At 38.8% G+C, this 23,829-nt stretch overlaps 1 protein-coding gene across 3 annotated transcripts in view; it reads left to right on the forward strand.

The window, feature by feature from the left end:
• The first annotated feature begins 471 nt into the window (after positions 1 to 471).
• The window catches only part of LOC114664178 (shugoshin 1-like), a 41,819-nt gene continuing 18,461 nt past the window's right edge, over positions 472 to 23,829 (forward strand). Inside the window, exons 1-5 of one of the 3 annotated variants that reach the window (XM_028818177.2) lie at positions 472 to 952; positions 1,387 to 1,536; positions 2,192 to 2,379; positions 5,858 to 5,898; positions 9,180 to 9,271. In XM_028818177.2, coding sequence (XP_028674010.1) covers positions 757 to 952; positions 1,387 to 1,536; positions 2,192 to 2,379; positions 5,858 to 5,898; positions 9,180 to 9,271 — 667 coding nt within the window. In that variant the 5' untranslated portion in view covers positions 472 to 756. Of the gene's footprint in view, positions 953 to 1,368; positions 1,537 to 2,191; positions 2,380 to 5,857; positions 5,899 to 9,179; positions 9,272 to 23,829 lie in introns of all 3 variants that reach the window. The other 2 variants (XM_028818178.2, XM_028818179.1) reach the window with 2 other exon arrangements.

The raw sequence follows: 23,829 nt of genomic DNA on the forward strand, positions 1-23,829 counted from the left end.
CAGTTGATTCGTGAAAGAACCATTACAAGTTGCACAGTTATTATTCAGTTGTGATTCCGTAACAAAACATCTTATTTTAATTATGCATCTTAAATATATTATCGTGCTTTATATACGGAAACAGGACAATGACATATGAATCATGTTAAATATTTAATTAATTATTTATAGATTATTAAATATAAATTAAACAAGCAATACAATTACATATTTATACACATACATAAATGTTAAAATAATGTACGAGTTATGAACTTATGTTTTTGTGACGCGATTAATCATGCATCGTACTTATTGCTTACTTATTGAACGCCGCCGCCCTCCTTATTTCCATTATGCGTTAGATTCTAAACGGATCAAATTAATCAAAATAATCGATTCACTTAAACGGGTAGTTCGGGAGAATCGAATCAGCAAAGTGAAATCCCCATCAATAACCGTAGCTATTCAGTACTCAATCTGTTAATAAACGCTATGGTGAGCTCTGTTATGGCAACCGCTGCAGTGACTCTGCGCATGCGGGATGTACATCAGGGAGTGGTTGCGGATCGGGTAGTGACAGGCTTGTCCCAGAATAGGAGGAAATGACGTAAAGAAGTGGTCACGTGTCTGCCTATGTAGCCAATCAAAGTTATGTGCACGTAATTCGAAATACCAACGTAACCACACTTAGTCGTGTAATAATATGAAAAGGAATATTTGAATGTGTTATTATTTTATCTGAATATTTTTAAATCTTAAGATGATAAGTGGTGGATGTTTTTGAAACTTTTAGACGAGAAATATTATTCTGGATATGTAATAGAGGAAGGAGGCGAAAAGAGTACACAGACTGCGCATAATGGCCGCGTTCTTAATCGGGTGAAGTTGGAATCTCCTGTTGGTTTAAGGTGGCAAAGAGAGCTTCTTATTTGTATAAACTGCCTGTCTTGGTTGTTGCTTATCTCACCTGGTGAGTAAACTCAAGTGCTGAATGTATTTTGTGGTGTTAAAGTTGTCCTTCTTTCTAAATTGCTACAATTTACATTTTTTTCAATTTTGCGAAATGGACTTAGCCTTTCATCTTTGTGTTTACTGTATGCGTCACTGCATTTTTTAAGTAAAGTCAAATCCAATGTTCAGGTTTTAGCAAATAAATAATGTTTCTTTCGCTTCAATTTAATATCAAATATTGCCCGTAATGTTGAACATCAATCTTCTTAGATCCGATCTGTTTGATTACATTTGGCAGGGAAGTGATAGGTCTTTTGGACATTTCTTTATACAGAACCGATCTCTTTTGTAAGATTTTACAGTGTGATAATTATGATATGCAATGTCCATTTTTAAATTAATATAGTTGTAAATAATGTTTTGCCTTTTCAAAAGGAGCAAGACTATAAACAGCCATGGTAAGAGAGCGAGTACTGAAGAGGTCATTTAAGGAGAGCCTTGAAGAAATGAAGGAAAAGATGAAGGAAAAAAGAAATAAAAGGCTGGCCAAGGCTGGCACTTCCAGCAAAGCTTTATCCTCAAAAATTACAAACAAGATCATCAGTAAGTGATAATGCTCATCATTTATGAATTGATTAGTTTTAACGTTATATATGTATATGTGTTTTTTTAATATACTGTATATATGTGTATATGTATGTATGTATGTATGTATGTATGTATATATACACATTGTAACCTATATGATATTTACACAGAGAAACATGAATTAATTTGATAGCTCTCAATTTGTCTATTGTAACTGGCAGTGTAAACATTTTGTATGATTTACAGGTTACATCTTGTCCAGGACAGGCTTTTGCTTGTTCATCATACAGCCAGTCCTTCGTCACATTAGACAGGTTTAGACAGTAGATGTATGGATTTTTTACTTAAGAGTTTTGAAGTCAATGTAAGTTAGTACAAGATGATGCAAGTTTTCTTTACATACTCATAGTAAGGTCTGTAAAGATTGCTATTTGCTTTAAACAGATACTGTATTCTGTTTAACAAAGCATAAACAGTAAATACTTAACATTTTTAGATTAGTTTCTACTGTATTTAATCAAAGCTAGTTATTATCATTTTATATTTTTGTGTAGAAATCTGTTTGAAATTTAGAGTCAATAAGTAACATTTTAATGGCTTTTTTGGAGTGCACTAATGCACGAATGTGTTTTTCACATTTTTTCATCAGTTGTGTTTGCTTTTTTGACAGGTAATGCATCTTTCATTATGAAAAGCCTTCAGAGTAACAATAAGGCATTAGCATTGGCTCTTCAAGAAGAAAAAGAAAAGATGCGGCAAGCTAATGAAATAATTTTGACAATGAAAAAAGAACGTCAGGCTTTAATGTTTCACATAATTGTACTTACAAGACAGCTAAAGCAGGAGCACTCAGAAAAGGTAAAAATGAATTGTTTGATAATGAGTACTGTATATAAAATATAACCTACAAGCTCTGTTAATTGGCTTTCCCCAGAAACATTTCCAAGTCAGTATGCCTCGGTAATAGTGCAATTGGTTAATCGGATGTTTCAGAATTACTATGTAGCCAAGTACTGTTCTGTGTACACTATTTGTTTTTTATACTGTATCATTTCCTTGGTCCACGTTGGTGTGAAAGAGATTGCAGCAGAACAGTATTAAAGGACATTGCAAAATTAGGGTATGCAGTAATGTTACAAAGGTGAATTAAAGCTGATTTATTCAAAGCTAAAAACTGCTAAAAATCTCACCTCTCCATTAGCATCAGTATACAATGGGTTTGATCAAATGTTTACTAACAAAAAACAATATAGGGTATTAATTATTGTTAGCCATTGAAAAGCACTGTCCTGTTCTTTTCTTATCACATTCTGAAAAAACTTAATCTCCAACAGTTATAGGAAAAAAAAAAAAAATTGTGCTTCATTCTTTTCATTTGTGGCATGGCTCAATCGGTTAATTTGCACTGAGTGTGTGTGTTTTTTTTTTTATTTTATTTTATTTTAAAAAGCTATGATTGGTATAGAGAACTTAATGATGTTATGCAGGTGGACAGCAGCATTGGCTTTTTCAAAAATGCAAGGCTATGCACTTACTAAAAAAAAAAAAAAAAAAATCAGTTTTTCAGATTTATTGTGACATATGGTGGACACAGTAAAATGAAGTGCATGTATGACCAAGTGCATCACATCACCACTGTTCGGCTGCCCAAATCTAACATTGCAGAATGTGTCAAATATAACTAACAATTGGTAGTGCTGAGCAAAGCAGCTGAATTCCATTTCAAACCGGTTATGTTTCGTGTATGAGTTTGCAGTAGTAAAACTCTCAAAAACAAGTATTTGGGTTTGGCAGTTTTGTAAAGCATTTTTGTTTTGGAAGAAAAAATGATTGCTCCTTAAGGGATTGGCAACACTGCATGTACTAATATGTAAAACATTTCTCAAAAAGGGGTCCAAATTTAAATTAAAAGACTCCCCCTCCCGTTTATAATGCAATATGTCTAAATACAATCAAAGTTGAGGCAAGAAAAAAAAGAAAAGCAGCGGTTGCTACTTTTGATGACGTGCTGCATTTGTCGATGCTCTTATTTAGTGGCGGAGTGGTGGTTCTGAGGCTAGGGATCTGCACTGGCAATCGGAAGGTTGCTGGTTCGAATTCCGTAAATGCCAAAAGGGACTCTGCTCTGTTGGGTCCTTGAGCAAGGTCCTTAACCTGCAATTGCTGAGCGCTTTGAGTAGTGAGAAAAGCGCTATATAAATGCAAAGAATTATTTAAACTTTTTGAGCACTGATGATATTGTCTGGAGCAACGTGCTGTCTAATAGGAGTTGTAGTCCCCTTCCACCCCTAAATATTGATATAAAACTACTTCCTTAGTGAATACCTACCATCTTAGATATAACATCCTCCAAAATTTCAGCTTTATAGCAAAATAGGAAATACGTAGTGATTTTGTGGATGAGTGAGTGATTCAACTGCATTATATATATATATATATATATATATATATATAATAATGCTACCATGGCTGTTCATTTGTCTGTCCAGGACTTTAAATTACCTGTAGCTCGCAATCTGTTTGACTTATTAGCCTGAAATTTAATACACATATACCACGTGATGTCTACTATCCGCTTTCGGAGTGATGATTGACCTCCACGGTTACTCCTCTTTTTATTTTATTGTAGAATCAGTTCTCAGCAACGACCAGCAGGGTGGCCGTGTGCGGCACATATGTATGGGCGCCATCCTCATTCCTACCACCTTCACTTCCCCTACCTCTACATATCTTAAATCATTCTTGAAGCAGATTGAAGACACTTAGTATGTTATTAGAGAGAAGAAAAAATTTTATTAAAAAAAAATATTCTGACATCAAATTATTTTAACAATGCCTGGTATTTTCAGCTTTGAATGTAAAACTAAGAAAAAAATACAAAACATAAGTAAATACATTAACAGATTTATTTTTTCACCAGTTTGTATTCTGAAGGTGCTTTTGTCTAGCTACCAAAAAAGTTTACCTGTAGCTCAGTAGAGATACTACCAAATCAATAATTGTTTGACATTTGTATAGTTTCACTTTCAAGTGACCATTCTAAAGAATAAACGAGTCAGAGACATTCAGCTTAGGTACCAGGTAAATCTTTCTTTCAGGTGTGTCACTAAACAGTTTTGTTTTCAATAGCTATTTCTCCTGATGAAGTGACAGGTACATTTTTTTTACAAAATGCCAACTCCTGAGAAAATAGACTGAAATGTTTTTCACTCATTTTTCTGTGCATAAGGTAAAGGTTTAGTTGACCAGCAAGTTTGAACTTCTGGCTTTTGAATACTGCCTTGATAAACAAGAAGTTCAAAGAAAGCCAGCAGCTCTTCACAACTGACCTCAGGCCAATTGGTTGCACTGTGTGCTGCTGTTTCAGTTGCTGTGTGTGTATGTTGGACTTGTGCTGTCGCTTATGAATTGAATGAAATTATGTAAGGAATCCTCTATATCTGACATCTTAGTGTCAAGTCTATTGCTGTCTCTCTGAAATCATGGTATAGTTTAACTGTGCAGAATAGAGAGATTGTGTTTTAGGAAGATGCAAATATACCAAAATCCAAAAATATCCAAAGTATTTCTGGGCATTCCACATTAGGGATGCTGAAGCTGTACCACTATTCTAAAGTTGCAGTTACTATTAGTATTTATATATTTTGTATCCTATTACAGAAAATGGTACAATATTATTTACTTTCAAAATGGAGGTACTTTTTTTGGTGATTGAGATTTTTTTTTTGTTATGGCTTCAAATAGGTATTGAGTATTGCAACATTTTACCGGTAGTAGTATTGAATGCATAAATTCTGGTATTGTGACATCAAAACTTGCAACTGATGATCTTAAGCTTTGAAATTAGCAGTAATCCTTTTTGTTTTAAAAACACAAATTAGTCATGTGTACTTGTAAATTTGTTCATGCATCCTGTAAGCTTTGCATTTGAAATACATTTTATAATTACTGATTGTCTTTGAAATTAAAACGAGGACCTATTTAAAAAAAGGTGAATGAATGTTTTGAAAATTGAATTTCAGCAATTATCTTGCATTCTTAAAATGAGTAAGGTATAAGTTTTATTTTGTGTGTGCATGTGTTTGTATGTCTAAATTACTAGTGCTTATTATGAAGACATCATGTGGAAAAACCTTTATGTAGCTGTGAACCACTTTTACACGTTAGATTTTCACATGTATTTATTACTTTGTAAGTATGCTGGGTATTTTAAAATAATTTTTAACATTAGAATAAATTCATTTTTGACAGATGTTGATGATAAAGTTCTTGAAAATGAAAAAATGTACTTTTTTATTTTTCTATTTCAAGTGAAATATTTATGCTTGTATTACAGACTTTATCTGAGACTACTTCTTCAGAGAATCTACAAGTTAGGTGAGGTTTAAAACACATTTTGCTTTTTTAATTCTTCTGTCCTGGGTTGGTTACTGTTCTGCAGCAGATGCTACCAATATATCTCCACATGAATCCTATAATTAAAAAAAATCCTATTTAGAAAATGTGTGAAAATTAGATTTTAAGATTAAGTTGTCAACATTCTACTTTAATGACAAAATAAACTACGAGATTAAAGTGGACATTTCGACTTTAAACTCTACATAGACCTTTTTTTCTTCACTTTGCCCTTATTTTTTTTTTCTCCTCTGTGACCCTATTATGTTTCTGCATGACACTCGTATAGTCAACTTTGACATCTGACCACTTTTTTTTTGTTTTGGCCACTGTGTGACATACTGAACTTGAACTTTTGAGTGCCAAGCCATCAATTTCCTTTTGTTGCTCAAATCACTGCCTAAGCCACCAAATAGTAAGCATTTGGTGAAATGTGTTTTTTGCTTGTGATTTAGCCACTGTCTTTTAACAAAACACTGAACGGAAGTGGCTATTTATATTGATTTGCATATTCAAATATGCACAATTCTGGGAGGAGTTGTGATAGGGCTGTAGGCACATGCATGTTCATTAAATTTCACGTTGATTGGTATTTATGAAGGGGAAGTGGGTGGAACTTTGCTTACACACAGTTTTATGCATTTGAATTCTTTGTGCATATGCAACGTTTTGTTTTTGTCTGTGTGCCGTATTCTACACACAGTTATACACGGGGCCCAAAGTGATTGCTGTTTCATCTAAACTCTACTTCAGATTAAACAATGGTACAGTGTCTTGAAGCACACATAAACACGCTAAATTTACTTGATTATTCACAGAACCCTGCTTTCTAAAATGCCATGTAAATCCTTATTCTAATTAGAAATATTGGGGCATTGTCCTCTGAGAAACCTGATTAACAGAGGTAGATTTATTTGTGAGTAAGCCATTTATGTGGCCATGTAAACCCAGTAACAGGGTGACTGTTAAGGATTTTGTAGTCTGTACACGTTTTTGCTTTGCACATGCTGTTAGCAGCTATGGGTAGAGCATCCACAAAATAAACTTCTCCTGGTCGAAATTATCTGTCTCAGTATTTCAGAAATTGCTAAATTGTTGAAGACCTGAACTTACAATTCTAAGCTCGGCACCACAATCTTGAGAGCACTAGGGTAATGCGTTTTAAAAATGTGTGTTAAGTAGCCAGCTTACTTTTTAAAGTAACAAGTAACCTAGTACATATTGTATTAAAGTAAAAATGCCTGCATTGTTATTCCAGCAGCACTGCGTATAAGGCAAGAAGCACATGTACCGGGTCCTTTGCAGGGCTCATTTGTACAGAAAAGCTGAAAAGATTTTGCTGCATGCAATATTGTAACACAAACTTATGAATACATTTTCAGTTTGACTAAACATATTTATTAAACCCAAAAAAATTCTCATTAGCATCATGATTATTTTTGGATCCACAGTGACAGAAGATGACATTTAATTTTTTTTGCCAAAGGAGAACTCCAGAAGATTACTTGCTTGTGTAAACACAAATAAAGAAACCAGGTTTCTGCCTTAACCAGGTTATTCAGCTTTACCCAATTTATGTGTGTGCATGAGTGTTAGCATTTACGTTCAATTCTGTGCTTGTTGTCTTTTTTCTCACCACTCCCCCTCGTATCTTGGTAACTGTTGTCCCTGGTTTTGATTAATTTCCAGTATTTATTTAAAAATTACCATATTATAATAGCTTTTTTGCCATTGCTCATACTAAGGAGTACACAGTTTTATAAAATAATCAATTTGTCTGTTTTTGCCTTAATTTTTGCCTGTATACGTTGAACTAAACATGGAACAGTATGTGTTGCTAACACTGTGAGATAAAAGCTAATGTAGAATAGTTTATTAAACAAGATAGTCTGGTATATTGACTATTTGTATTGTCTTGCAGCAAGTGTTTATGTATGCTCATATATAGTTCCTATGCACAATCCATTTGTTTATTTACTTATATACATTTCAATCTATAAAGTATATGCAAATAAATTATAACGCTATTTACTGAAACCATCAGAACTTTTAATTTTATGGTAATAAGAATTTTGGCCACTCCTACTTAAACTCGTCATTAGGCAGAGGACATGTTACAGGTCTGTATTTCCCTGTATAATGCATTTGTCCTGCAAAATGCAGCTTTGAAGAAAGGAAAAAATGAAAAAAAAATGCATAGAAAACATCGTGGACCAGATATGTTGTACTGAAATAGTTTATGATCTTTTACAATGCAAAGTTGAGTAACTCTCAGTCATTAACAAAAGTACTGTTTCCCATTTAATTAGAAAGCTGAAATTCGGCAAGATGGTACATTTCAAACAGTAGGTAACTGCTATGGAAGGGCATTTTAAGATATCAATATTTAGGTGTAAACGCCCCAGTAGAAAAACTAATTACCCCAAAATCTGAACAATACTTTAACTAATTTGATTGAAATTTGGAAATGTGTTTGCTCATGGGAAAGCTCCAGTGATCTAATAATATTACTTATTATTTGACTTATGCCTTTATCCAATAATAGCAACATCTGAGATTAAAGTTGGTTTAATTTCTTTTGTTTTTTTCTAATTGGAGCACAGGCATGTGAAGTGAATTGATCATTGTTACACAGTATCAGTGAGCCCATAACCTCAGGGTTTGAATTTAACCACTACACTACGCTGCCTGCCAATAATATTAGCCCCTTGTTAAAAAAAAAAAAATCTACAAATATTGTATACATAAAAGTACTCTGTTACATAGTATTTCAGATATACTTGATTAATCAATGACACTATAATTGAGGCCCATTGTCTTATTAGATTTCCTGGGCAAAACCTGGTAACACAGCTAGTTATTTACAAAATGCAGTTCTGACAATTAAATTAGTTAGTTGTTCAGTCCTAATTAGGGAGGGCAGAGTCTTTGAAAGCTTGATATATCATTAAGTGGACTTTAAAGGGCAATATTATAACCAGAGCTGAGGGTGGTTGGCAGTACAGTATGTGTATGGTCTACGGATCACTCACAAAGCTTAGCCAAACTCCGGCCCCAGAAGAATCCACCAGGAAGCCAGTATGTGTACTATCCACAAGCATGAAAGGTTGATGTTTGAAGCAATGCAGCCAGGTGACAGGTGGGATGTATTCTTCCATTACTTCAATATTCAGTATATGTTTGCTTTTATAGCTGTCTTCATATTTTTGTTGCTTATTACATGATTTTAGAACTCAGTCCTTTGTATTTTTTTCTCCTCCCAGATATAATACTGTTAGTCCTCATTCTTCTGCTGCAAGCACAACTGTTTTTCCTGACGGATTTCAGCATACTTCATCTCCCATTGTTAGTCAAGGTAAATGACCTCTAACATAACCATGATATATTTTCATGTTACTTACTGTCCTTTTCAATTAATTTTATAATTGTTATGTACATACATAATCAGAGGTGGACAAATTGGTAGTGTGGACACCTGGGAGTACCAATTTTTAATTCTGTACAGCCAAATTACAGACTGCTTCAATACCATTTGCAAATGAAAAGCAGCAATTATGGAGTGGCAGCAAAACTAATGGAAAATAACTTTTCAAATACTGGATGAACTCTTTCAGTGGGTTAATTGTGGAGGATATTCCGCAAAGTAGAGATGACTTCTGTGACAGGACAGCATCACAACCAAGTCAGAATGTACCATGCTATATGCTAGAGAACATCCAGAAAACACATACAGTTAGGTCCATAAATATTTGGACAGAGACGACTTTTTTTCTAATTTAGGTTCTGTACATTACCACAATGAATTTTAAATGAAACAACTCAGATGCAGTTGAAGTGCAGACTTTCAGCTTTAATTCAGTGGGGTGGACAAAATGATTGCATAAAGTGTGAGACAACTAAAGCATTTTTTTTTAACACAATCCCTTCATTTCAGGGGCTCAAAAGTAATTGGACAAATTAAATAACTGGAAATAAAATGTTCATTTCTAATACTTGGTTGAAAACCCTTTGCTTGCAATGACAGCCTGAAGTCTTGAACTCCTGGACATCACCAGATGCTGGGTTTCCTCCTTTTTAATGCTCTGTCAGGCCATTACTGCAGCAGTTTTCAGTTGCTGTTTGTTTATGGGCCTTTCTGTCTGAAGTTTAGTCTTCAACAAGTGAAATGCATGCTCAATTGGGTTAAGATCAGGTGACTGAATTGGCCATTCAAGAATTTTCCACTTGTTTGCTTTAATAAACTCCTGGGTTGCTTTGGCTGTATGTTTTGGGTCATTGTCCATCTGTATCATGAAACACCGCCCAATCAATTTGACTGCATTTAGCTGGATTTGAGCAGACAGTATGTCTCTGAACACCTCAGAATTAATTCGGCTGCTTCTGTCCTGTGTTGCATCATCAATAAACACTAGTGTCCCAGTGCCACTGGCAGCCATGCACGCCCAAGCCATCACACTGCCTCCACCGTGCTTTACAGATGATGTGGTATGCTTTGGATAATGAGCAGTTCCACGCCTTCTCCATATTTTTTTCTTGCCATCATTCTGGTAGAGGTTGATCTTGGTTTCATCTGTCCAAAGAATGTTTTTCCAGAACTATGCTGGCTGTTTTAGATGTTCTTTAGCAAAGTCCAATCTAGCCTTTCTATTCTTGAGGCTTATGAGTGGCTTGCACCTTGCAGTGCACCCTCTGTATTTACTTTCATGCAGTCTTCTCTTTATGGTAGACTTGGATATCGATACGCCTACCCCCTGGAGAGTGTTGTTCACTTGGTTGGCTGTTGTGAAGGGGTTTCTCTTCACCATGGAAATGATTCTGCGATCATCCACCATTGTTGTCTTCCATGGACGTCCAGGTCTTTTTGCGCTGCTGAGTTCACCAGTGCTTGCTTTCTTTCTCAGGATGTACCAAACTGTAGATTTTGCCACATGTAATATTGTAGCAATTTCTTGGATGGCTTCTTTCACCTGCATGGAGAGCTCCTTTGACCGCATGTTGTCTGTTCAGAGCAAAATCTTCCACATGCAATCACCACACCTCAAATCAACTCCAGGCCTTTTATCTGCTTAATTGATAATAACATAATGAAGGACTTGCCCACACCTGCCCATGAAATAGCCTTTGAGTCAATTGTCCAATTACTTTTGAGCCCCTTAAATGAAGGGATTGTGTTAAAAAAAAAAAAATGCTCTAGTTGCATCACATTTTTATGCAATCGTTTTGTTCACCCCACTTAATTAAAGCTGAAAGTCTGCACTTCAACTGCATCTGAGTTGTTTCATTTAAAATTCATTGTGGTAATGTACAGAACCAAAATTAGAAAAAAAGTTGTCTCTGTCCAAATATTTATGGACCTAACTGTATGAAAGCAGTCCTTTGTTTTCAGGTAAAACTAATTTTAGGATTGAAAAGGTGAGAAATCACAGGAACACTAGACTGTTTACTGAACTAGTAAGCCTGAAAAATCTAAATTGTTGATGTATTGCTGATTCATTTCTTAAAATGTACAACAAAATATACTCTGATGCAGCAGGCAACCCTTTTCTACTGCCAAGGCTTGGTACCACTGAGAAAAATGACCTAAAATATTTAGTAGCTTGTTGATCACATGTGACGACTTGAATGTTACAACAGTGCTCCTGTTAAAAGTTTTCAAAATTTCAGCCTTAGGAATTGGACATTAGCATTTTGAAATCAGCATGCCAATACTCCATTACAAACAGATTTTGCATTAAGTGTCACAGAAAAGGCACAAGAGGAGTCTCATAAAAATAGGAAGCTCACCATTAAACTATGCTCTCTGGGCTCCTAAGAGGTATACTCCTGTATTAATACAGTATTTGTTTATTTTTGCAAAAGTATTTTGTGTACATTGGAGAAAAGACTGTATCAAAATGGCAATCCTTTAAAAACCATCTATTTACTAAAGTATTCTCTTCCAAGAGGCTGATTGCCTTTATTTTGTGGTCAAAGAGTGTTATGCAGTCATGTATAACAACACTTTACAAATAAACATTGCTGTAAAAAGTTGCAGTTAACTCTCCATCATGTGTATAAAGCTGCATTGTCAGAAACCATACCTGGTTAAACAAGAGTAAATATAAATCAAATCTTTTTCACTGAGAATACATTAATCAGAAACAAATGTTTACTTAGACATTTTTCTCATATTTTATTTTGTTATTCTTGTTATTGATTCTATCCAGTATTTGTAATTGTTGTACATAACACCCTTTTTTACTCATTATTTATACAGCAAAAATATTAATGGTGCCGGTTGTTTCCTCTTGGCTGCTGGACAATTGAGCTTTGAGTCGGTAGGAGAATTATATCAAAAATTTAATTAGCAGGGTATTGGCGAGTCTAAAGTATTGGGGGGGGGGGGGAATATATAATTATTTTTATGGTTGACAACTGATAAAACCCCCACACTTTACAGATAGTTTGAAATCCACAGAGCTAGGCCAATTACGTTGGATTGATTTACTATTTTGTGATATTTTAAAGGTATTCCTCACATTTGTCTTTTTTGAATAACAAAACAGTTGTCTTTGTTAGAGAACTTGTTTTTCTTGTTAGACCATAAAAAGTTGCCCTGATCAAAGTATTAAAGCTAGCACTTTTAAAATAAAAGCTTGTTAAACTTTTATAGTGTTTATTTAACTTGTTACATGTAAATGGTAACATTTTGAATCATCATCTTCAGATATCTGTTTTTCGTGTATGTAAAATGAGTAAATGATTGAGAACAGACACTCTTGCAAACTAATGGTATATGTAGTTTTAGCACAAACAGAAATTGTAGTCATGAATGTGAATGCTTTTTGACTACCCCTATTTGTTCTTAAGCACATTTAAGAAGCAAATAGCATAAATGCAAAACAATTTTGAAACTTAACATGTAATATGTGCACACATAAATGGAAGACCTTGGTCAGCCACATTCTGAAATTTGTTACTCCACAGACAAACACATGAGTATAAAGGTTGACTACAAAAATATCTGAAAATAGGTGTATCACTTATATTTACAAATCCACTCTGTCATAGACAATGTGCCACCAAAAGGAAATAGCGGTATTTTGAATTAATTGTAAAGTAGTATAGTGGATATAAAAAGTCTACACACTCCTCCCAAAAATCAGATTTTGTGTTTTTTAAAAAAATGAAACCAAGATAAATCCTGTCAGAGCTTATTTCACCCTAATTGCAATCTTTACAAAGAAGGTGAAAACAAATCAGAGACTGTTTAGAAAAAAAAAAAAGAAGAATCCTATCAAAGCTTGGTTTCATTAGTGTGCACATCCCCTAAGCTAATACTTAGTTGAAGCACCTTTTGATTTTATTGCAGCACTCAGTCTTTTTGGGTAAGAGTCTATCAGTTTGGCACATCTGTCAAATTACAAGGACATCTCATGTGCATCGCTCTCTTCAGGGCATCCCACAGATGTTAAATTGGGTTAAGATATGGGCTCTGACTGGGCCATTCCAGAACATTGATCCTCCTTTGATGAAGCAATTTGCTTTGTTGATTTTTTTTTTTTTGATGTATGCTTTGGGTTGTTATTATGCCGAAAGGTGGAGTTACGCTTCATCTTCAGCTTCCTCACAGATGCCCAAAGGTTTTGTGCTTAAATAGACTGATGCTTGTAGCTATTAATGATTCCATCTACCTTGACTGAAGCCCCAGTTCCAGCTGAATAAAAGCAGCTCCAAAGCATAATGCTGCCTCCACCAAGCTTCACTTTTGGTATGATATATCCTGTGTTATTTTTGTGCCAAACTTACTTTAGTTGGGCTCAGATTTTAGCGGTCCAGTGCAGTTAAGATTCACATGGTCAAGAAGACGGTGATTTATTTATTTTTATGGAGGAAATCCCAGGGACGCTCCCAGCCTTGGCCCGACCCACACACACTCACAAACTGAGACAAAATAATGCACACTGGAATCAAATAATAAAGAATATAATGAATTTAAATGAAAACAATACCACCCCTACGGCGATATTACATTAAACGCACAAATAACCCCCCACAGCAAACTCCATGGAAAGCAGCACCGGATGTGATGAAATGATGAAGATAGTAAGTCCAGTCCATTGAAAGGGAATGAAAAGACAGTCCTACCGGTAGTCCCTGAAAATGGTGAAGATGGGTGGACGGTTCAGGAGCGCTCCTTTTCTTGCTGGAAGGCCATGAATCCATTATCAGTCCTCAGCACACAGGTAGACAGAAGACAATCCAGACCCCAACAACGAAACTATCCAGGACACAACGACTAAGTACGGTTAACCAACCGAAGGCAGACAGACAGGTACACGGAACACAGATTACAAAAAAAAAAACACTCCTTCTCTTTGGACACTGGCCCTTCTTTTAAGAGCCACTCTAACCACCTTTGACCACAACAGCCCCTGCACCCCAGACAGAAGACCAATTGGAGCCTCTACAGGGACTACTGGGAGATGCGGTTTTAACTAATAGTAGCACTGCTACAATCCCCACCCCCAGGCCATGGTGTACGGCCGAACCAAGGCTTGAAGTTTGAGATGTTCACTGTGTCTACCTTCTTAGTCCCCAGCAATCCCCACTCTACTGCGTAGGTCACCAGACCCTTCTGTTGGACAACAGTTGCTGGGCCAAACCACTTCGGACCCAGTTTAGCCATGAACTTATTTGAGGCTTTGGAGAGGGGATGAGTCCTGATTCAGACTTTCTCCCCAACCGAGAATTGTACTAGCTTATGTCGCTGGTTGTACGATTGAGCTTGTCTGGACTGGGATCTCACCATCCTCTCCTTCACCCGTTGTGTAATTTGTTGTAAGGTTTGTAAGTGAACATGAATTGATGTCTGGTTTGAGTGGACTGTGATCAATTATTCTTTCCAGCGGACTATTTAGTTGTCTGCCTAAAGCTAACAATGCAGGGGTCTCACCTGTAACCTCATGCACCGTTGTGTTCGATGCGAACTGTGGCTCAGGCAGCCACTTTGTCCAATCCTGCTGGTGGTTTCAGACGAAGGATGCAATCATTGTCTTCAGGGTCCGTTCACCCGCTCAGTACGATTAGATTGGGGATGGTAGGCAGTTGTCTTCAGATGAACCACCCTCCATTGTTTCTAAAATTCATCGGTCACTGAACCGGTAAATTGCGGGCCCCGGTCTGTGATGATGTTCTTCGGCACCCCCAACCCCCATCGGGTAAATATTTCGTCTTTCAAGGTGGAGCATATCTTCTTGGCTGTAGCATTAGCCATAGGGAATAGCTCCACCCAATGGGTAAAATAGTCCACAACCACTATCGGTAGGTCTTCCGGTCCTTACTGGCAGGAAAAGGTCCCATTAGGTCCACTCCTAGGCTCTCCCCCAGGTTAGTAATGGTAACTGGCTGAAGCTGTCCCGAGGGGAGACCAGGTGGGGTTTTGTATCGCTGATAGGTAGTATATGTCTGGACATGGACCAGATGTCTTTGCGTATCGTCGGCCAGCATGCCACCTCCAGGATTTTAAACGGAGTCTTCGTATGTCCAAGGTGACCACCGATCTGGCTATCATGGTAATATTGTAGGAAATTGGGCACATATATCTTGGGCACTACCAACTGATAATGGTAACCCCAATCTTTTGCTGGAACACAGCGATAGAGTGCCCCTTGAAGTTCCCTATAATGTATGCGGTCAGGCCTCCTCCCCTGGGCCCTCTCTCAACCCCTGACATACAGGACTGTCTGCTTGAGACTGAACAATTTCCTGCATGTTCAGGAGTAGATCAGGCCAAGGGTTAGAGACCGATACCACACATACCACCGGTGCAGGTTCATGCACCCATGAAAATGCATCGGGCACAACATTAGCACAGCCCTTCCGATAGCACATCTTGAACGTGAATTGTTGGAGACACAATACCCACCTGCTTAGCCTAGACCTCGTCTTCGGGCAATTGAATGCCCAGGTCAGAGCCCGGTGGTCAGTGTAGATTTCAAATGAAGTCCCCTCCAGGAAGTGACGCCACTTCTCCGCGGCCCACACGACAGCGAGGCATTTCTTCTCGGTGGTGGAATAAATGTACTTAGTGCCCTTTAGTGACCGTGAGGCATAGGCCACCACCCTCTCCTCCCCTTGATTTGTTTGAGAGAGAACAGCGCCGAGCTAGAGTTCACTCGCGTCAGTGTGGACCTGAAAGGTTAATGATGGATCAGGGTGTGCCAGGACTGGTGATGATGTAAGTGCCTGTTTGAGTCTTTCAAAGGAGTCCTGGCATGCTAGCGACCACTCCCAAGGGGATCCCTTCCTCAGCAGCTGGAAAAATGGGGCAGCGATGTCAGAAAACCCCTGGACAAATTTGTGGAACCACCCAGCCATCCCCAGGAAGCGTTGGAGACTTTTTACCTCCTGGGGCGCTGGGTAGTCCAAGATGGACTTAATTTTCTTTGGGTCCACTTGGACACTGTCTGCAGACACCACATGGCCAAGGAAGGTCAGATGATCTTGTAGAAATCTACACTTCTTGGTGTTGAGTGTAAGATGAGCCTTACGCAGTCGCTGGAAGATGTGGTCAAGGTCCTTTAGATGTTGTTCAACTGATGGGGAGAATACAATGATGTCATCTATATAGACAATGCAGGTCTTCCCAATGAGCCAATGGAGGTCCTCCTCCATTAACCGTTGGAATGATGCCCCTGCGTTTTTAAGTCCAAAGGGCATCACCCGAAACTGGAACACCCTCTCTGGGGTGAAGACGGCAGTCTTCTCCATGCTACTCTTCCCCATCCTCACCTGCCAATACCCTGATTTCAAATCTAGGGAGCTGAACACTGCTACCCCATGCAAAGACTCCAAGATGTCATGAACGAGTGGCATGGGGTAAGCATCATTCAAGGTCGTCTTGTTCAGCTCCCAAACACAATCGGTAGGTTCCGTCAACCTTTTGAATGAGCACCGCAGGGCTAGCCCACTGCGAAGTGGAAGGCTCGATGACCCCATCCGCCAACATCTGGTCGACCCACTCCTTGATTATTCCTCTTTTCAGAGGCGACACTCTGTAGGCTCTGTGCCATACCAGAACTGGGTTGACTGTGTGTATGTGGTGACGCACCACCCAAGTCCGACCCAACTTGTCCGTCCACACAGAGCGCCACCTCCTAAGCAGTGGCAGAATGAGCTCTGGCTGTTCAAGAATTGCCTTCTCTACTGGACTGGGCTCGTCCACCAACTGCGCAAGGTAATAATACAAGTTGGGCCAAACCAGATTGCTTTGAGCCTTTGTCCCAAACCAATGGACCTCACCCCCCAGCAACTTGTACTCCTGCCACGACAGATGGATGGTAAGACCTACCGACATAAGAGTGTCCATTCCTAGTAATAAGGGCATTGACAGGTGGTCATCCTCCACGAAGTAAACTTCTGTCTCCCAGTGCGTCTCATGTAAGCAGAACCTAATAGGAACCCTGCCCTTTGCCCTGTGCGCCCTTCCATCCACGAGAATTTTACTTTTGCATTTTCCCTTAACTGCTCATGAAGCACTTTAAGCTTTTCCCACAAGCTCTATTTCATAAGGGTATAAGTGCTCCCTGTATCTACGACCACCTCTCTAGTGACTCCTCGCACTTGTATGGGCACCACTAAAAGGGGAAAGGTGGCTTCCACCAAGGTGAGATTGGCACAGGGATCCACTGTGGCTTTTCCTCATGGTTTGGGACAGGGGACTTCTCAAGACGTGGGCCCCTTTCGAGACCCACTAATCCCGATAGCCACCCAGTCCTTTTCCACTCGGGACCCCAACTTCACCAAATCATCTACGTATTTCATGACCACCCACAGAGTAGCTGCCACCCAAGGGTCACATGCATCAAGGACATGTCTCAATATCTCTTCCTCAGAGCGCCACTTCAGGCACAACGCACAAAATTCAAAGACAAAGTCCCTGAGACTTTGCAATGGCTTTTGCACAAAGGTCTGGAGCTTTTCTTCCAACAGCGCCTGGTATTCATCTGAGAGGCATGCGTTCAGAAAGGCAGCGCGAAACTCCGCCCAGTTGTTACACTTGTGCTGCTCAGCAAACCACCAAGAGCGTGCCGGACCGCTGACTGCTATGTTCAGGAATCCCCGCACCTCGGCTCCATGAGCAAGTCAACCTCCTCTACAAAGTCAACAATGCTCGTGGGTGCACACCGAGGGGCCAGCTTAGGAAACTTCATCCGTGGCACCGCAATGGACAAGGTCGACTGTCCCCAGTCATTCCCCACTCCCGCTACAGGAGTCAACTGCCTCAGTGGCTGCGAGACAGCACACCAGCTCTCCTGCACTTGCCTCCTGATCTCCTCTCTCATATTTGCTTCCAGGCATTGCACACACAACGCGAACAACTGCCTCGCTGGAAACTCGGTTGGCCGTGGCATTGATGAGGTCGTGGACGGTCTCATCCCGATTGATAAAACTGCGGGCGATGTCGTCAACCCACGTCTCTAACTGTTCTAGGCGCAGCGTCAGGTCTTGCAGAACCCGCCCCTCGCAGGTCTCTGGCTGCTCTGGACTGGATACACACAGGATATCCAGCAGGCTCAACTCCTCCTCGAGAGGGGCTCTGACCGTTACACGACGTGACCTAGCAGTCGGAAGCATATCACTCATCGGCACACTTTGCTCAAGCTCCTCGCCCTGCACTTCGCTTTCAACAGACATGACTTCTATGTTGGGTGTAAGTGATATCGGACTAGATGGGAAAGTGTGAAAAATCTGGCACCTACCCAGCTCGCCAAAATCTGTAGCGGTCCAGTGCCGCTAAGATTCACACTGTCAAGAAGATGGTGATTTATTTATGTTTATGGTGGAGATCCCAGGGACGCTCCCAGCCTTGGCCCGAACCGCACATACAGAGACAAAATAATGCACACTGGAATCAAACAATAATTTAAAGAATATAATGAAATTAAATGAAATGACTGAAAACAATAACACCCCTATATTCCTACGGCGATATTACATTAAACACACAAACAACCCCCCACAGCAAAGTCCATGGAAAACCGCACCGGATGTAATGAAACGATGAAGATAGTAAGTCCAGAGATCTGTACATTGAAAGGGAATGAAAAGACAGTCCTACCAGTAGTCCCTGAAAATGGTGAAGATGGGTGGACGGTTCAGGAGTGCTCCTTTTCTTGCTGGAAGGCCATGAATCCACTATCAGTCCTCAGCACACAGGTAAACAGAAGACAATCCAGACCCCAACAACGAAACAATCCAGGACACAACGACTAAGTACGGTTAACCAACCGAAGGCAGGCAGACAGACAGACAGTCACACGGAACACAGATTGCAAAAAAAAAAAAAAAAAGATGTTTTTCTTTGTGAGAAAAGTCTTACGTCTAGCTAAGCAACCCCACAACCCAGACATATGAGAATACGACTGATTGTTGTCACATGTAGGAAACAATCAGTACTTGCCAGGAAATACTTTAGCTTCTTTAATATTGCTGTAGGCATCTTGGTGGCATCCCCTGTCCAGTTTTCCCCTTGTCTTTTCATCAATCTTGGAGGGACATCCTGGTCTTGGTAGAGTCACTGTTGAGTCATATTTCTCCACTTGTTGATGACTATCTTTACTGTGCTCCATGGGATGTTTAATGCTTTGGATACTTTTTTGTACCCCTGTCTTGATTGATACCTTTCAATGATGATATTCCTTTCACGTTTTAAAAGCCCTTTGTGGACCATGGCTTTTGGAGTGTGTTGTAACCAAGTGTCTCGCTAGATGCAGTCACTAGTTTATCGGAATAACCCTACAGGAACAGACAAATTTTATCAGAGTTCAATCAGAGCCATTTTAATTTGTCAGGTGTATACTAACTACTATTTGAGATGTTTTTTTGTTTTTTTTTAATAAGTTAATAATGAAACTGCTTTATAACTATAATCTGATTTTCAGTTGACTACAGAATTCCAGCACAAATTTGGACTTATTAGGCATCCCTTTAACAATAACACTGCTTTCCTAACTTGTAAAAACACCAGACACTAGCCAAACACACACAGAAATATGGCCACCTCTTTAACAGGTGCAGCAGTTTGCAATAAAATGTGGTTATTATTATGTTACATGCTAGATAATTTCTATTTCAGAAGAAGCTTTTGTCCTTATTGAATAACCAGTAAAGTTAAAGGATAAATTATTTGTCAGTTATTTTTTCACAGTCCTCGTATGCATTTGTTTAAAACAGAAATTGTTTTTGTTGTGAATGTTCTGCCCTCCTTATACTCGGTGTATAATCTCACAGCCATCTTAAACTCATTCCCATTTTACCACACCAAAGAAGTTTTTCTTTACTAATGCAGCAAGTAGGACAAGGTAAAATGGCGATGCTTTAAGTGACTTGAACAGAAAAATGATTGAGTGAATAAACACAACCATGCTTCTTCCTACCAGTTAATACTGATTGCATCATCGGATAGTAATAAATAAAATGATCGTTAACATTTAATTGAACTGCAGTACCACATGAGACTAGTAGAAGGCAGACTTTTAAATGCAGAACTGAACAACACTGTGTCTTGCCTTGTATCTCTAGATACCACTGTCTAGTTCTAATATTAAATCCTCAGTACTGCTTTTGCCTTCTATGTCAGAAACTGGTCTAAAAAGGAGCTTTGTACACTCTTCCTTAACAACTTTGATTTAATCTTTCAAACTCTTCTGTCTTAACTAAAGAACACTCCCACATGTGACTCGTTGTGCTTCATCTGTGAATCTTTTACAAGCGTGATTGCACCTGGCAGATTGCCACTTCTTTAGTCTGATGTTGTTAGTGCCGTCTGTCCCAAAAAGTACTAGTAAAGCATGAGACACCTATTGCAGTCAAACTCTCCTGGAGGTGTGGGAAAGGATCCAAAAGTCTGTGTCAAAAGAGTTGAAGGAGTGAGTACCTTTAGGTTTTCAGGGTCTGTTGAGACTGGTACTAATTATATAGAATTCCCAATAGCTGTTACTTCAGCAAGGCATATTGTGAGGACTTTGAGTGACTCTGGATGATCCTTATAGTGGCATGGGAGGTATTTTCTGCAAAAATTAAAATGTAATCTCCCTTTTGCAATTTCATTTTTAAAGTCTGCATGTAATAATTACAATTAAAATGAAATAACCCCATTTTCAATTTCATTTTAAGCCTGAATCACAATGAAGCTGCAAAAATGAAAAGTAAAACGTATTTCCACTTTGCATTTTCATTTCAACATGCAAACAGCGTGGGTCAATGGGCTGGCTTTGTACCTCGATTTCCCACAATTCTTTGTCCTTTGTAGCTGTAGTGCCACTTTGATCGATAGAATACTTCTCATTTCAATGATTTAATTCATGTGATTTTGATCTTTTCACCCCCATGCTGCAAGCTTCACAGTGAAACCATCTCGCAATATCTCAAGACCATGCATAACTGTAGTTCTGAAGAAATTAATGAGCAATTACAATATTTAATATGACAGAAATTTGCCTTTATTATGTTTAATTTACATTTATTTACATTGAAGTAGAAAAGGGACGCTGTGTATTTTTGTAGTATTATAGTGTAGCGGCAGCCCAGAGTACTGCAATGGCGCTTACATCTTTAAGGGGGCTTGCTGTCTTTAGAAGGACTGCTTGCCTTTTCTGCACTAGTTTGAAAAGCCTTTGCGACTGTGCATAGTGGCTGTTTTTTTTTTTATTGGCGCTTTTGCTATTGATGATACAATTCCAGCTCAATCTTTTGGTGACTAATCCCTAGTTGATTTAACTTGTCCTGTGCCGTTGCATAGTCCTCCCTTCAAAGTCACTGTCCTTAACGGCCACTTCCAACTCCTTGCAACAGTGTACAAACTCGTCGAAACAGCTGAGTGGTCTTCTCTCCCACTTTGGTCATGCAGCCTTTATTGAGGGCACATCATCAGGGTTTGGGAGTGCTGTGTTGTTAGATGGCGCAGCAGTGATATTGTGTGCTGTACTGGCAAGTGGCACAACCGGTATGTTAAGTGTTGTGCTGTTGTTCAGTGCTGCAGGTATGTTCAACGCTGGTCAGCCGTAGGCAAGCAGGTGAACCTCCTGGAGTGAAGATGCAGATGTACTGGTTTCTTTGCTGTTTTCGTTTACTGAACTGACACTGCAAATCATGTTCCCGGTCTGGATCTCGGCTTTGAGGCTCTCCCTTCACCGCCTCTTCACAATGCCTCTCTGATCTGCCTTGCCCTTTGCTTATGCATTTTTAACATCGGCCCTGCTTCTCACGGCTCACCTGGGGTCAGTGGCAACTTGATCTGTCACACATTTCCCTAGCTTCACCTGAACCTGAACCTCCTCCAATGACCGTACACCTGGAAAAATGCACGTTAGCAGATAGAGAAGCGGTGGTAGAACTGACCAGGTGTCAGTTCAGGTTACAGATCTGAGCACCTCCACCCAAGAGCCATTATGGTGTTAGGTGGTGACAGTACAATATAATACTACAAAAGTATAAAGCATTCAGTTTTCACTTAAGTGTAAATAAATGTAAACTATGGTGTAATAAAGGGTAATTTCTTTTGTGTTAAACATTGTAGCTAAATTAAACATTTAATTTCGTCAGAACTACAATTATGCGTGTTCTTTGAATTTTGTGGGACAGTTTTGCTGTGAAGCTCGCAGTACGGGGGGTGAAAAGATCAAAATCTTGTGTATTGTCAAAGTGAAAAGTATTCTATCGATCGAAGTGGCTCTACAGTGATGAGGGACAAAAAATTGTGGAAAATTGACAAGCCCCGCTCATTGACCCTCACTATTTGCATATTGAGAACTTGGGAATTAAAATTAAACGAGTAGCAGGTGGCGCCAGTTTTTATTTGTGTTTTACTTTTCATTTTTGTAGCTTCATTGCAGTTCAGGCTGAAAATGAAATTGCAAATGGGTTGTTTCATTTTAATTTTGCAGCTTTGAAAATGAACTTGCAAAACAGAGGTTGAATTGTCCTTTTATAATTTTAATTTTCATTTTAGTTTTTGCAGGAAATACCTCCAATAATAGTGGAAGAACTTAGTCCGATATTTATGTAAAACCAATTTTTTCCCATGCTCCTCCCTTACTAGAAGAGCAGGGTGGGTTAAAGATTCAGTAGCTACTGTTTTCTACAAGATATCTCTCTACCATTTGATTGTGTAGGATAGAAGGAATTTTTCAATTTGTGAAAAGCTTTTCTAAAACTTGATCATTCATCAGACTTTATAAACTTGACTGGTCCTCGGGTGGCAAAGAATCTCCTCAAAGCATTTATAAAACCTGATGTATCCATAGACCTTAACTTCAATAGCTCTATGTGCATTTGATGCTCTTGCAGTCACTGCCTCAGCCTTCACTTGAGCTTCTAATGCAATTAAACTAACAGATGACATGTTATAGCATTTGGGTTTGGAAGAGCATACACACACAGACCTTGTTGTCAAGCTCTGCTCTTCTTTAACTTGCTGCTTTGCAGTAAGGAGACTGTGGAAGATTGTGGGTTCACTTCCCGGTTCCTCCTTGTGTGGATAGCGCTTTGAGTACTGAGAAAAGCGCTATATAAATGTAATGAATTATTATTATGATGGTCTACTAGTATTAGAGAAGCAGAGCAGACTGAAACCTTACCCACTTGTGTTGCAATCACGTCTTTTTACCATTCTGCCCTTACAGAAGAGAATCCCTTTTTCTCAGCTAGACAGACAGACAGAACTAATCCTCCCAAAAGTAATTCAAAATAGTGATATTTAGATTGTGAACTAAAAAACGGTGCTTTGGTCAAAGTGATTCATAGCAGATGTTCAAAAAAAAGAAAAACAAAGGAGGATTAACTTCTCTGCAGTACGTAAGTGTGTCATTTCATGATCTCTTGCATAGTTTATTGACTGAAGAAATTTTAAAGTTCTTACATATACCTATT

The sequence above is a fragment of the Erpetoichthys calabaricus genome, chromosome 13 (assembly GCF_900747795.2).
Source record: "Erpetoichthys calabaricus chromosome 13, fErpCal1.3, whole genome shotgun sequence".
NCBI classification, from domain to species: Eukaryota; Metazoa; Chordata; class Cladistia; order Polypteriformes; family Polypteridae; genus Erpetoichthys; species Erpetoichthys calabaricus.